Source organism: Arachis stenosperma, chromosome 10 (assembly GCF_014773155.1).
Source record: "Arachis stenosperma cultivar V10309 chromosome 10, arast.V10309.gnm1.PFL2, whole genome shotgun sequence".
Taxonomy (NCBI): Eukaryota; Viridiplantae; Streptophyta; class Magnoliopsida; order Fabales; family Fabaceae; genus Arachis; species Arachis stenosperma.
This window is the reverse complement of record NC_080386.1, coordinates 127,474,295-127,487,983: the sequence shown is the minus strand read 5'-3', so window position 1 is coordinate 127,487,983 and position 13,689 is coordinate 127,474,295. Positions and strand designations below refer to the sequence as shown.

General features: G+C 31.9%; 1 protein-coding gene across 1 annotated transcript; it reads left to right on the top strand.

Annotated features, from left to right (window-relative positions):
* Positions 1-2,365: 2,365 nt before the first annotated feature.
* On the top strand, positions 2,366-4,904 carry LOC130956507 (polygalacturonase QRT3-like). The gene is made up of 3 exons (XM_057883558.1): positions 2,366-2,642; positions 2,832-3,065; positions 3,570-4,904. Exons 1-3 carry the CDS (start codon positions 2,400-2,402, stop codon positions 4,590-4,592), a joined length of 1,500 nt encoding a protein of 499 aa, XP_057739541.1. The 5' UTR covers positions 2,366-2,399; the 3' UTR covers positions 4,593-4,904.
* The last annotated feature ends 8,785 nt before the right edge of the window (positions 4,905-13,689 follow it).

The following is a 13,689-nucleotide window of genomic DNA, read 5'->3' as shown; positions in this document are numbered from 1 at the left end:
ATTAAGTCGTTTATTCAAATTGGACCTAAGAAGAGATAATTAATATATTATTAATTTTGTATTTTTTAAAAAATAAAATTTAAATAATTACTAATTAATTATAATTAATTAATATAAAATACAATTTAAAATTGTTTGTTGGTTTATTATTGGTTAGACTCTTTGTTAAATTTTTAGCCGAATTGAAAAAATATTTATCGTATTAAGTTATAACGCAGACTTATGTCTTATTACTACCGCATGAACCTTTTACCTTAATTAATTCAGCAATAATAACATTAATGGTTCATGTTTTGTATATCACTGCCTCTGGAATTAACACACATTGGCTAGCTAGGTCAATTTTGAAATTGAAGAGTTAGATTAGAGCAGAATCGTGTGAAGTGCAAAGTGTGGAGTAGTCTTGTTTAATTTGCAGTTGCCTCGTGTAATTTGCACATATTGACCAAACTTCCGTAGATTGCGCGGTTAAGTGAAAATATTTTGTACAACAAAACATATATGAATACTTCTAGTTTCTAAGTCAACCATGACACAAAGACCTTCAAAACTATTATTCAGACAAAAGGATCATTTTTATCCCGAATGTTTAGAATAAGTGTACTTAATGTTGTCACTAATGTCTCAATGTTATACCATCATTACTTCAATAAAAAAAATTATTAATGAGGGTGATCTCATATATGATATATGGGACAAACTTTTAACTTGGTGTGCAATCTGCTGGCTTGAATATATATTCAAAATATTTTTAAAAATTATTATTATTTAATTAATTTAAAATACATGTTTTCACATACTAATTATTCAAAAAAATTAAAGAAGTTGTTTATTATATACAAGACCGCCTACTTACCCAAACAGCTAAACCACATCAAAGAATGGAACAGTTACCAAATATTACCAACCACATCTACCATTTTGTGCCATGAATTTACTAAATACATTTTAATATTAGTTAAAAATATTATATTTTGCATATCTAAAAATAAAATATTTATAGATATATTATAAAAATGGAATTTAATTTAAATATTAAAATAAGAATCACACTAAAATTAAGTTATAGGTGGTGAAGTAAGTTTGACATGGCATTATCCTTTATCATCATGGGAATTTTCCCCTTGTTTGCAATCCTAATAGGTCCCCACTTGACTTTGATATATATCTTCATTCACTTCATCTCTAAGATATATATAATTTCATCATGGCCCTTAGCTTCTATGGTTCTGTCTCTCCATCTAACGAATAGTTTTCGAATTCATCTTTGATTAAAGCAACCAAACTGGTTGAGTATAAGACTATAAGACATTAATTGTGGACCCCCTTTTACTCTATAATTCCAAGATATAATTCTACATCGCCTAAAGTACCTTTTCACTTCACAAGAAAGCTTCTATACCATGTCAAAAGTATTTGTTGTTCACCTCTGACATTTCTCTTAGATCAGGTGAACTATTTTCTCTCTTTTATCTAACTCTCTTTTTTCCCCATTATTTAAATACAGGTAAAGACTGAAATTTTCAACCATCTCTAAAATCATAGTCCAAATAATGTGTTTTTAGTGTTAAATAAGTAACAATTATATGAGAGAGACACGCTATAGTTTCAAAGAGAATTTATATTTATTTTTTTAAAAAAATCACTAATTAAAATGTCAAGTTTAATTTCGTTTAGATTTTAGAATGATATTAGGAATAAAGATGAGATCACGAGAGACACCCAAGTCTCTTTAATTTATATTTTTTCTATTTTTATTTTTAGTATCTTTTGTAAAACAACTTTTTTTTCAACTATAAAACAAAAAATAAAAATAAAAAACATAAGACAAACATACCTTAAAAGCCAAAAAATAAAAAAGGAGTAATATAAAACATTTTAAAAATATTATATATATACTAAAAATAATGACCGTGTATTTTTTTTATATAAATACATATTTTATTTCACACACTTTTAATATTTATTTTATATTTTAATGTATATGTTATAGGTGGTCGATTTAATGGCTAAAATTTTATTATTAGTCTAAAAATATTTAAACCAATTTAGATTGGTTTAGTAGTTAGTTTTTTAGTATGCTTAAATAAGTATCGGGATTTAAATTTCACTTTCACTTTATGCATTGAACAACTTATTAGTCAGCGACAAACTCTTAAATGAAGTTTAAATCCATAATAAATTAATCTTTGATCTGCAGAATTAAAGATACCTTAAAAAGCAAAAAAAAAAATTAAAATATTGATATATATCCTAATATTGCATATTTATGAAATCTTAAATGTTTCTTCAATTCCTTCCTTATTTATAGCAGCACACAAAGAAAGAGTCCTTTCCCCAACTACTTTTCCCTAACCTGATTTTTGCTTAAACAGATTATCACCAAAGGGAAAGGTAAAATGGCAAGAATAGCTCCAATGTGTTTCTTGCTTCTGAATTTGTCTTGTTTCTTTCTAACTCATCATACTTCTTATGGTGAGAACTTGCATATTCCAAGAACAAGGACTAATATTATTTCTCATGGCTATCATCATGAAGCTATGGTTAGAATGAAGGCATTTAAGGCCTCTCTTATTAGCCATGACTCAATTGCTTCACCACCATCTTCCTTCTCACCTTCTCCTTCTCCTCTTCCATTACAAGTAAGTCACAATTAATCATAACACTTTAAATCTCTTCAATTTCTCTGCCACAATGTAAGTCATTTAAAGCCTAAGTTACTTTATGACAAATTACACTACTCTTATTAATTTATTATGTTTAAGGAAAGTTAGTGTCACATTTAGTAGTATCTAAATATTATTTGATTGTTTAATTTGGTGTTGGTGTAGGATCAGAAGAAACCACATGTATACCTTGTGACATCATATGGTGCTGATCCAACAGGCAATTTGGACAGTACTGAAGCTATTTTTGAAGCCATTGGAGATGCAACCAAAGTTCCAAGTGAATGGTCCTTGATGAAGGGCATAAAAGACCTTGGTGGTGCCCAAATTGATCTTCAGGGTGGAAATTACATTATTAGCAAACCATTGAAGATGCCAGTGGGGGTTGGAAACCTTATGGTATGCTTAATGTTTTAATTTCTTCATTCATTCATTCATTCATTCAACAAGATGCAACATTTTCTTTTCTTTGAATAGAAAACACAACTACTTCAATTGAATTTATAGTCCATTGATCAACGGCATCAAAAATATCTTCCCTCCACGAACTAGAACCTATTTTTTTGACACGTGGCACCACTTTAGAGTTTAGACAAACCAATAGTTTACTCTTTTTTTAATCCTAATGGTGAAACAGTTGGTCTAACAAAGAGCTAAGACAAAAAGGAAAAATTTTAAGATATTTACATTTTAAATTTACGGTTGGAAGTAAATCAACTCATGAACTCACTCAAGAAAATCAAGAAAATACTTTCAAAGAACATGCCACCCCTAATTTTACGAAAATCAAGGGAAAATTATTTGTATTTTTCCCTCCTTGTAAGTTAAGTCATTATAATTAGGTCACAGAAAGAGCTGAAATTCAATGATTAACTTTGATTTTAATTCTTGTGTTGGAAACAGATACATGGAGGAACCATAAGAGCCTCAAACACTTTTCCAAATAACGGACACCTCATAGATCTGTCAACTTCAAGTGAAACCAAGAAAAGTTCAACTTCATCATCCTACAACTATGAGTTCATAACATTCAAGAACCTCTTGTTGGACTCAAACTTCAGAGGAGGGGGCATTTCCGTAATTAACTCACTCAGAATCAACATTGAAAATTGTTACATAACACATTTCACAACCACCGGAATTTTAGTCCAAGGCGGCCACGAAACCTACATAACAAACTCATTCCTTGGCCAGCACGTCACCGCCGGCGGCAACAAAGACGAACGCCATTTCTCCGGCACCGGAATAAGCCTTCATGGGAACGACAACGCCGTCACGGACGTCGTAATTTTCTCTGCCGAGATTGGAATAATGGTAACCGGTCAAGCCAACACTATTTCCGGCGTGCATTGTTACAATAAGGCGGCGGGTTTCGGCGGCACCGGGATTTATTTGAAGCTACCGGGTTTAACACAAACTAGGATTGTGAATTCTTACATGGATTACACTAACATTGTTGCTGAAGACCCTGTCCAAATTCTGATTTCTAGTAGCTTCTTCCTTGGAGATGCAAATGTTGTGTTGAAATCTATCAAAGGCGTTGCCAATGGTGTTACAATTGTTGATAACATGTTCTCCGGATCGAATAGCGGCGTAGAAATCGTGAAGCTGGACGAATCGAATTGTCGTTTCGATAAAATCGAACAGGTTTTAGTTGATGGAAATATTGTTGATGGTATGAATTTGAAGGCGACGGCTGCGAAGATTTCTGTGCAAGGGAATGGAACATTATGGAAAGCTGATTTTAACGATGTTCTTCTTTTTCGTAACCGAATTAATCATGTTCAGTACTCGCTAAGTGCTGCGGGGAACACGTTCCCGAATCATGCTCTGAGGAATGTGTCTGAGAATTGTGTTGTGATTGAAACAAGTGAGGTAGTAACTGGCAGTGTTTTTGTCACGGTGGATCAAGGTGTTGCAACATGAACAATTCAATTGAGGGCTCACTCTTTCGCTTAAGCAAATGTTGGACTTTAAATTATACTTTGTATATATAGTAAGAGGGGTGTTAGGGGATTAGCAATTTCTGTGATGGAAAAGTATAGATAACTAATAATATTTTTGAACAATGTGTGAACAATGTGAATTAATAGGGTTAAAAGAGTAAATTAATCTTAAATTTAATTAGTAGGATTAAATTAGGGTGTAATGTATTTTTATTTGATTGGTGGTTGTTCATATTGTTCAAGATAGTCATTGTTTACCTAGCACTTTTCGTGATGTAATTTGTAGTCATCAAGTAGCCATTAATAATAATTTTAATAGTGTGAGATTTCATCCAAAAATGTGAAATTACTTATTTTTCTTTTACTGGTTACATGCTGCCTAGAATTTAATAAAGTTGCTGGTCTATAAACTTTTCCATACAGCACTACAACAAATTCTGGCTTAGGCAACCTTTTAAAAATGTTGCTTATAATAAAAGAAAGTGTTGCCTTTGATAAAAAGTAACACTTTCCGACAAAAAGCAACGCTTTTTGGGGTTGGTTATACAGCCGTTACCTTTGGTCTAAGGCAACGCTTTTGTATATTAAAGGGAATCCTTTTTCTAGCAACTTTCAAAAAATATTGCCTTTTCTACAAATAAAGCAACTCCGCAAAAAGGTTGTCTTAGAGCACCCAAACACAACACTTTATACGAGACGCTATGACAACACTTTTTACGAGTTGTATTTTCTAATACATAAAACAACACTTGTCCAGAGTTTTTTAAGTTGTTTTTTCATATACCTAAAACACACACCTTATTGAATTTGAAGATATATAACACCCGCATTTGAATAAGCTAATAATATATATATATATATATATATATATATATATATATTATATATATATATATATATATAATATATATATACTTGCTAATAAGTTACTAAGTCAAATAATAATAACCTAAGTAAGCAAAATACATCTTTTTTCTCCTAATGAACTTAAACAAAAAAGAAACTAAGTTGTCCACTAAAACCCAAAAGGACTTTGTGCTTCACCATTGTGCCAAGAATTGTCTTTATGTCTTCAGAAATTTCCCAAAATAAAACACACATATACCTAATTGCTTAAATTGCAAGAGATGAAGGAGAATGCCGAGGAACTAAATTTGGATCTTGTGCATTATTTGCAGACGATTGCTTAAATTGCAAGAGAGAAAGCGCTTCATCAACATTCATACCAGTAATCAACTATAGTAATTTTTAAACGAAGTAAAAATTCACATTAGATTAATCTTTGACTTTAGTTTGTTAAGTTAAAGAATACTATAGACAACAAAAAAATTGTGTGACCAAAGTCGAAAGAAAAAGTATAGGTGAACAATAATATTAGCGAACAATGTAAATAATGGGGTTAAAAAAGTAAATTAATCCTAAATATAATTAATGGTTTGATTAATTAAATTCAAATAATAATCATTTTTCAAATTAAAAAAAATTAGGGTTTCACATTGGTGAATTGAAACTCTGCAACTAGCCTTTCATCTTATCTTCCTCTCGCTTGACCCTTTTCTCTTCTGCACTCTCAACCCAGTCCCAACTCTCCGTCTGACACCACCGCTATCACCACCGGCGACCACCGTTGTCTACCCTCTCTGTCTTCCCTCTCTTCTCTTTTTCTTTTCTCTTTCTCCATTTCATTCTACGCTACCCCTGTTTTCTGTGCAAAGCCCAACAGTGCAACCCATCAACGACTGAGCTCTGTGCCACTGCAACACCGCGTCTGCTACCTCTCTTTTTCCATTCTTCCCCTTTCACCAACGCAGGTTCCATGCTTCCTCCTGTCCGTGTTCTTTCATTTATTTATTTTAACTAATTTTTAATTCTGCTTTTAGTGTTTAGATTAGGCTTCGATTAATGGATTGATACTTTTTGGATTTCAAAATATTTGATGGCTGATTTTTCTGGATTGATTGTTGCTTAAATTGAGTTTAAAATCCCTGTTTACATATTGTGCACACCATATGCTCGATGAAATGTCTGAGTGAAACTTTTTGTTTAATTCTTATGTTTGGCCAGTATTTGTCTTAAATTTTATTATCTTTAGGCATTATAATTCAGAATTGTGTAATATTATTCTATTTTTAATGATGTTTAGATTAAATTTTGACAAGACACTTGATTATTAGTTTTGTTTAAACACCAAATTCGTTTAAAATTTTAAATTTGGTCATTTGATTAGTGTAATTTAAGAAGTGCATATCATGTTTGGTTAAGTGAATTGAATGAAACTACCTATTCATGTATGTTTTAAACATTCCACATGATTGCCATTAGATTATTTTAAATTCCCATCCTTATGCTTCCATGCCATGCATGCACAAACAAATTTGGTCACAACTCACTTCATAGATGAAAATATATGCTCTAAGTGGAGATGCTGTTTATTTTGGATGTTCATTAAATGTGTTTTTTATTTTTGCATTCTTTTTTATTTTTTCACACTATATAATATTGCTAGAAAATATATGTACAGTGTGCATAACATAAAATATAGTACTCAAAGACCCCAAAATTTCAATTAGCAAGTCCACAAAACATACAACACTGATTACTACTATAAGAAAAATAAATTAATTAATAAATAAATAAGAAAAAGAAGAAATAAGAGAGGATTGGCAAGGAAGGAATTGAAAAAACGAAAATGGAGAACGGGAGTGTATCATTCACATCCAAGAAGAAATAATGAGCTTTTTGACTTTTTCAAGCATAGAAATGGACTTGGTTTTAGGTTGTGTAGGTGCGATTCAGTTGTGGCAGATCCATACATGCTCTATATAAATACTTAATATAAGTCTAACTAATTAGGTGAGATTTTTTATGAGTACACTTTTCATTGTTTTTATTTCTTGTAAGTTATGTATAGTAATAAATTTGTAATGATATTTTTGGAAAAAGTATTAACAAAATCTTTTTAGTTGAAACTTGTTTAGTAGTACGGTATCTAATTAGTTTGTGTATGTTTGACTGTAGGTCATAGAATGTACAGACATTACTGAAAGTGATGACATAGATCTTGTTGATAAGGTTTGGTCTCTAGTATATTGCTATTTTTTCGTGAACCGCATATTTGAATCGACCATTAATCCTCATATTCATCGAATAATGTCTGTTTTAAACTGATTCGCAGTTACTAGATCATGGTTACCTTGCCGAAGACGAAATACCAAGACTTGGGGTGCGGTTTGAGCATTTGAAGCTGGCTTAAAATTTTTATGCAACATATGCAAAGAAATTCGATTTCGATTCAATAGCGTAGCGGATGGTTATTTCTATTGGTACCCACATGGTTATTTTGTAATGGCCTTGGTGTGGTGTGTATAATTAGTTACAATTATGTTAAAATGGATATTCAATTTAATAGGATAGCGGATGTTTATTTCTCTTATTACCCAGATGGTTATTTTGAATAATTTGGGTGTAGTGTGTGTGATTCATTAAAAGTATTATAAATTGGATGTTCGATTTAATAGGAAAGCGAATAGTTATTTCTTTTGTTACCCAGATGGTTATTTCGAATAATCTGGGTGTAGTGTGTGTGATCAGTTGCAAGTATTTTAATATGGATGTTGGATTCAATAGGATAGCGGATGGTTATTTTTACCGGTACCCAGATGGTTATTCGTAATAATCTTGGTGTAGAGTATGTGGTCAGTTACAAGTAATAAAGGCTGGATGTTAGATTCTATAGGCTAACAGATGGTTATCTCTATTGTCACCCAAATGGTTATTTAGAAGAGTCTTGGTGTAGTGTGTAAATAGTAACAAATAGTAAAGGCTGGATGTTCGATTCCATATGATAGCGGATGGTTATTTTTATTAGTACCCAAATGGTTATTCTTAACTAATAGCTTTTACGCTTGGCTAATATCTTGAAACAGAATCAAAGTAGTTAAAGAACTAAAAATGTTATTCACCATGAAAATTTATCCTTACTGTTACAAAACTCCACCACGAAAATACGTAAATAATGTGAAAAATATATTTGTGGTCTTAAAACTAAGGTCTAATTTGGGCTAACAACTTAAATAAGCTCTTTTGAAAAAAGAGTTTAAAGTAGAAGGACTTTTATTAATAGCAACTTATAAATAAGTTATTTTGTGTTGAATTTTAATTATAAAAGTACTTATTTTAAAGTTGTAGTGTTTGGATAAATAATTCAAAAAATACAATTTTTTTAAAGAGAATAGATATTAAAATTCTAATTCACAATAATGTTGATGGCAATGCAAAAGAAATTATTGTATAGTTAGTATTTGTTGTTTTATTATGCATGATATGGTAGGTGAAAATAAAAAATGAATATGAAATGTGTGTCCATGTATATTTTGTTGCTGTTTTTTTAGCTCTTTTATTTTGACTTTTCATAATTTAAAAGTTAAAAAAAAAAGAAGCTTCTGCTACTTTCCAAACGGGCTCTAGGTATATTTATTGCTTTCTCTGATTCTGGTTCTTCTTTACAGGTTCATCAATGTCCTAATGCTTGGTGCTGTGAAAGGTAATTTAACCTCATTTTTCTTTTTTTTTGTACGGTTGTGGCATACACGTTCTTCATTTCGGTCCAACAAAGTTCGCACCTTTTCAATGGATCCATTGTGTGCTCCCATGATAATATCCTCCATAATCTCCACTCTCATTACCCAAAGTATATCTGTATGGTATTTTCATTGTGAGGGTGATGAAAAAACACAAACGAATAAGACAAATCGAATTTTAGAATCATATACACAAAATTTTTTCCACCATTATAATTAGTCTTCTATAAAATTCAGAATCGAATTTCACACGCATAAAAAATATTATTTTTATATAATTATGTATTATTCTTAAAATTTTAACACGAGTCTTTACAACATCCATGATCGAAAATAATAAAGTCATAAATATGTAGAAATCAAACATTATGCAACTATAGTATTTACAACTAATTTAACTCATATCTAGTTAAGCCACCACTAAAAGCTATCTCTTTTTCGCAACCATCTAATCTTATAAAATTGAACATCCATAATTCATAAAAATTAAAAGTCAATCACATGAACCAGAACCAGATAAAAAAAAGAATTCTAAAATATCAAGCCCAAATTCCATCAAATTTCATACAGTTCGCTTTAATCCAAGCATCCATGAACCATGTGATATTTCTATCCTTGCTGTAATTTCAAAAAAAAATATGAAAATCAACAGTAGAGCATCCACAGTCGTGCACAGTATGAGTACACATTTAGATAACAAAAAATTCAAGTAAAATAAGGTTCTTGGAAGCGTAGCTGTCAAAATTGAACTTCTGATTACGAAAGTCACCAAAATAAGTCATAATATAATCAGCTTGATAGGCTCTAGAGATTAGTAACAATAGAAATTGCTTCCTAAATGCTTTAGATCATGTCACAACGCTCAACTTTAAACATTCATCTAGTATAATTTTTCCGTTGCAAGTATTAAAAAAATTAAAAGGACCAATTAACTTGCAACTTCAAGGCAACACACTATTTATTTTGATCTGGTGTGTCAAAAGGACTATTCATACTGACTTACTCACTGTTTTTTAAGTCTAAAGCTGGTTTATTTAGAATGTTCTTAAATATTGATTGCGATGGTAGTCAAATATGCTAATCAACATGTAAATAGAGTCTTTACATGGTCAAACTCAATGCCAAAACTACTGTCATTTAGATCCTATCCAATCAAATGCATCAAATGCAAGTAGATATGTGAGGAAAAAATAAAATATACTTTCAGCTAAGACTAGACAAATGCAAATTGATTCCAAATTATACTTATAATTTTTTCCTTAAATAAACAAACAAGATACCAATTCAAACTTATCTCTTCAAAATCAAATATGCATAATCAGAAAATTGAACAGTTATTCAAATGTGACACCCTTTTAGGTTAGGTATTGGAAGGAAAAAAAAGTTAACATCCTCAACCAAATTTCAAATAACCGTGCAAAAAATTTAACCATCCATTCATGTATAGAAATGACCATCCGACTTAGAATGATTAAACAACACAGAAAGCAACAAATTTTAAGCACGTGCTTCACACCAATTACTAACTTACTAATACCCGAAGACAAAACAAACCTAAATACAGTCAACCATTAAAAAACAAGATGCGAAAAATCAGATCCTCAAAACATGTACGGGTCATTATTCTTTTTAGTTTTCTTAGGTTAACAAACACTTGAAGAAGTCAAACAGCCCGGCAATTCCCAGAAGCAACAAAACCCTTCTATGCAACCATAACATAAAAATTACTATGAACATCTAAATCTTGAAGAAACGGCTATTGGGAGACTGACCTTCAATAGGGGCAAGCAAATACACACCACAGTTGCTCTGGTTTTGTCCGAGGAAGACTCAAGCGGCGCGCGGACATGCAGGAACTTCAACCTCAGGAGATGGTCGTTAAAAGACAATGCGGGTGGCGGCTGGGCGACTTCCACGCGACCGCGACAGGGACGTTCGCCTGCTGCTTCTCGTCTTCACAATGGAGGCGTCCTGGGGGATGGTCGGTTCGGCGAGGAACAGGATGGACGACGGGATGCAGCAGAGAAGAAGCGCTGAATGTGAGAAGGTCCTCTTTTATCAATGCCATTTCAAATTGGGAGTAAGGAAAGGCTACTGCTTCCTGAATGCCGTTTGAATAGTGGGAAAAAAAAAATTTTACTACTAGGTCAAAAAAGAAGGAAAGTAAGTGGGATGATTATGATGTTAGTAATTAAGATGATTAAAATTAGAATTTGGGAGAAGGAATGTATACAAATATACTGTGTTAGTAATTTAATTGGACTAATTTTTAGAGCCCGTTATTCATATTATTCAACAAAATCATTATCTACTTAGCATTCTCCAAGTCAAAAATATGCGTATGAATGATTGGTTGCATAAAGTTTTGTTACAGTGGTAGTGAAAATGTAAAAAACCAATCACAATTAATTAGATTGGTAACGTTATACGCGAATTTCGTTATATTGATATAAGAATATTGAGAGTTTTATTTTATTTTATTCTTCAATCTAAAGAACAGGATCGAATTCATGCATCAACATACAAAAAAAAGTTTAGGTATAGAGATTTTAGATTATTACTAAATTATTGTAAGTGGTGAAGAAATATTCAATAGCATGTAATTGACTAATTGTCATCGGTTTGGGTCAAAAAATGGGACTTGGTTTGAATAATGGTGTAAATCTTTTGGGCTTCTTTTTCTCTCCTTGTTAAGTCTTCTGCTCACGAGAAACTTTCCCTTCCCATGTGAAACTCTTCTAGAAGCTATAGGAATTATTCTTGGTGACCAATGACCATAACAAATATTTAACTGAAACATTAACCAAATCGGCCATCAAATATTTATCAAATTAAATTTACTCTCAATCTGTTGTGCAATTAAAAGTAAAAAAGAAGAAGAAAAACACAATTAATGATCGATCGAAATAGTTGAATTATAATTGAAGAGTCAGGCGGTCATACCCAAGTGTTTATCAGTCTTCTTTAATTTTTCTTTTTCTTCTTATCAATCAAAACCACTCTAAACTTTGTGGCAATTTTCTCGTTGTTGGATGATTTCTATGTTGATATATATAGAACTTTAAATTAACATGCTTCATAATGGAAAACCATGACTTTAAGCTATCCTGGATGGAGCTATATCTAAGGACATCAAACAAGCCAAAAAAGAGATATAAATTGAAATGGATTTAGAGACTTTTCCTCTACTCATATCATTTAAATCTCACTAGTAAAAACAATTCCTTTAGGCACCAATATATTCTTAATTATGTCATTGGATTTAGAGACTTTTGCATTATTTATTTTTTACAATATATTTTCTGTTGTCATTCATATCTTAATAATATTATTTTATTTTTTCTACAAATTTATGTAAATATACAATATAAAAAATTCACGTGTGAAGAAATATTATCAAAAATAAGAATGACATTATCATTTTTTACTAATTGCCTTTTATTAATAGACACATTATGCGTATAAATGAGTTAATCTTTAAAGTGGTCTTTAAAGTTACACTTAGGCCTTAAAGTAGTTCTTAAAATTAATAATTATCCAAATTTATCGTCGAAGTTACACTCCAGTATTCATAATAGTCCCTAATGCACTTCCATCCATTGCTTATCATTGAAAAGCTGAACTGAACTAATTCTTGCCATGCTGGCACCATACTGACTAGCTGATGCGACGAAAAAAACTTTATTTTTGTAATTTGGTCCCTTCCCTATTTAAAATCGTAATCCTCAAATTATCCTCATCGGATTCTATTCTTCATTCTCTTCTTCTTCAACTCTATTCTCTTCTCTCACTGTTAAAAATTCAATCATCATAGCAACAACAATATCATAAAAAAAGATCAAAACCAGCAAAAATTATAGAATAAAACAAATCAGAAATCACAAGCAACAACAATGACAAAAAAAAAAGCAAAAAATCAACCATTGCAGTTATATTAAAACAGGATCGACAACAACAATCACCCAGAACATTAAACAATAACAATTTTGAATAACTAAAGAAAAACTCATCTTGACCACGCGCAGAGAGAGAGAGAACCGAGCTAGAGGAGAGAAGAAGAACGCAGAAGAAGACAGAAGAGACAAGAGAATAGCGCACGCGACGAGTAGTGATGGCGACGAATAGAGAGGAAGGCAACAGTGAAAAACGAGACAACGCAGTGACGCAAAGGGGCCAGCGAGCGACACAACGACGAGATGGAGGCCGACGAGCGACGGACGATGAGAGACAATGACAGAGAAGGTTGAGGTTTGAGCTTTGCCTCTGCAGTGTTTGAGTGTTGTGAGGGTGAGAGACTAAGTTGAGGAGGGGCGAGCGGTGTGCCCTGTTGGGACAAAGACTGGCAAGAGATGGCGATAGAAAAGGTTGAAGAAAGCTCTGCCATGTGTTGAGTGCGTGAGTGTGAAAGAGTTGAGTTGGGGAGGGACCACGAAAGCCATTAGGATTTTCCTTTATTTTTTTTATAAATACAAAACGACGTCGTTTTAGTGTCAGCAT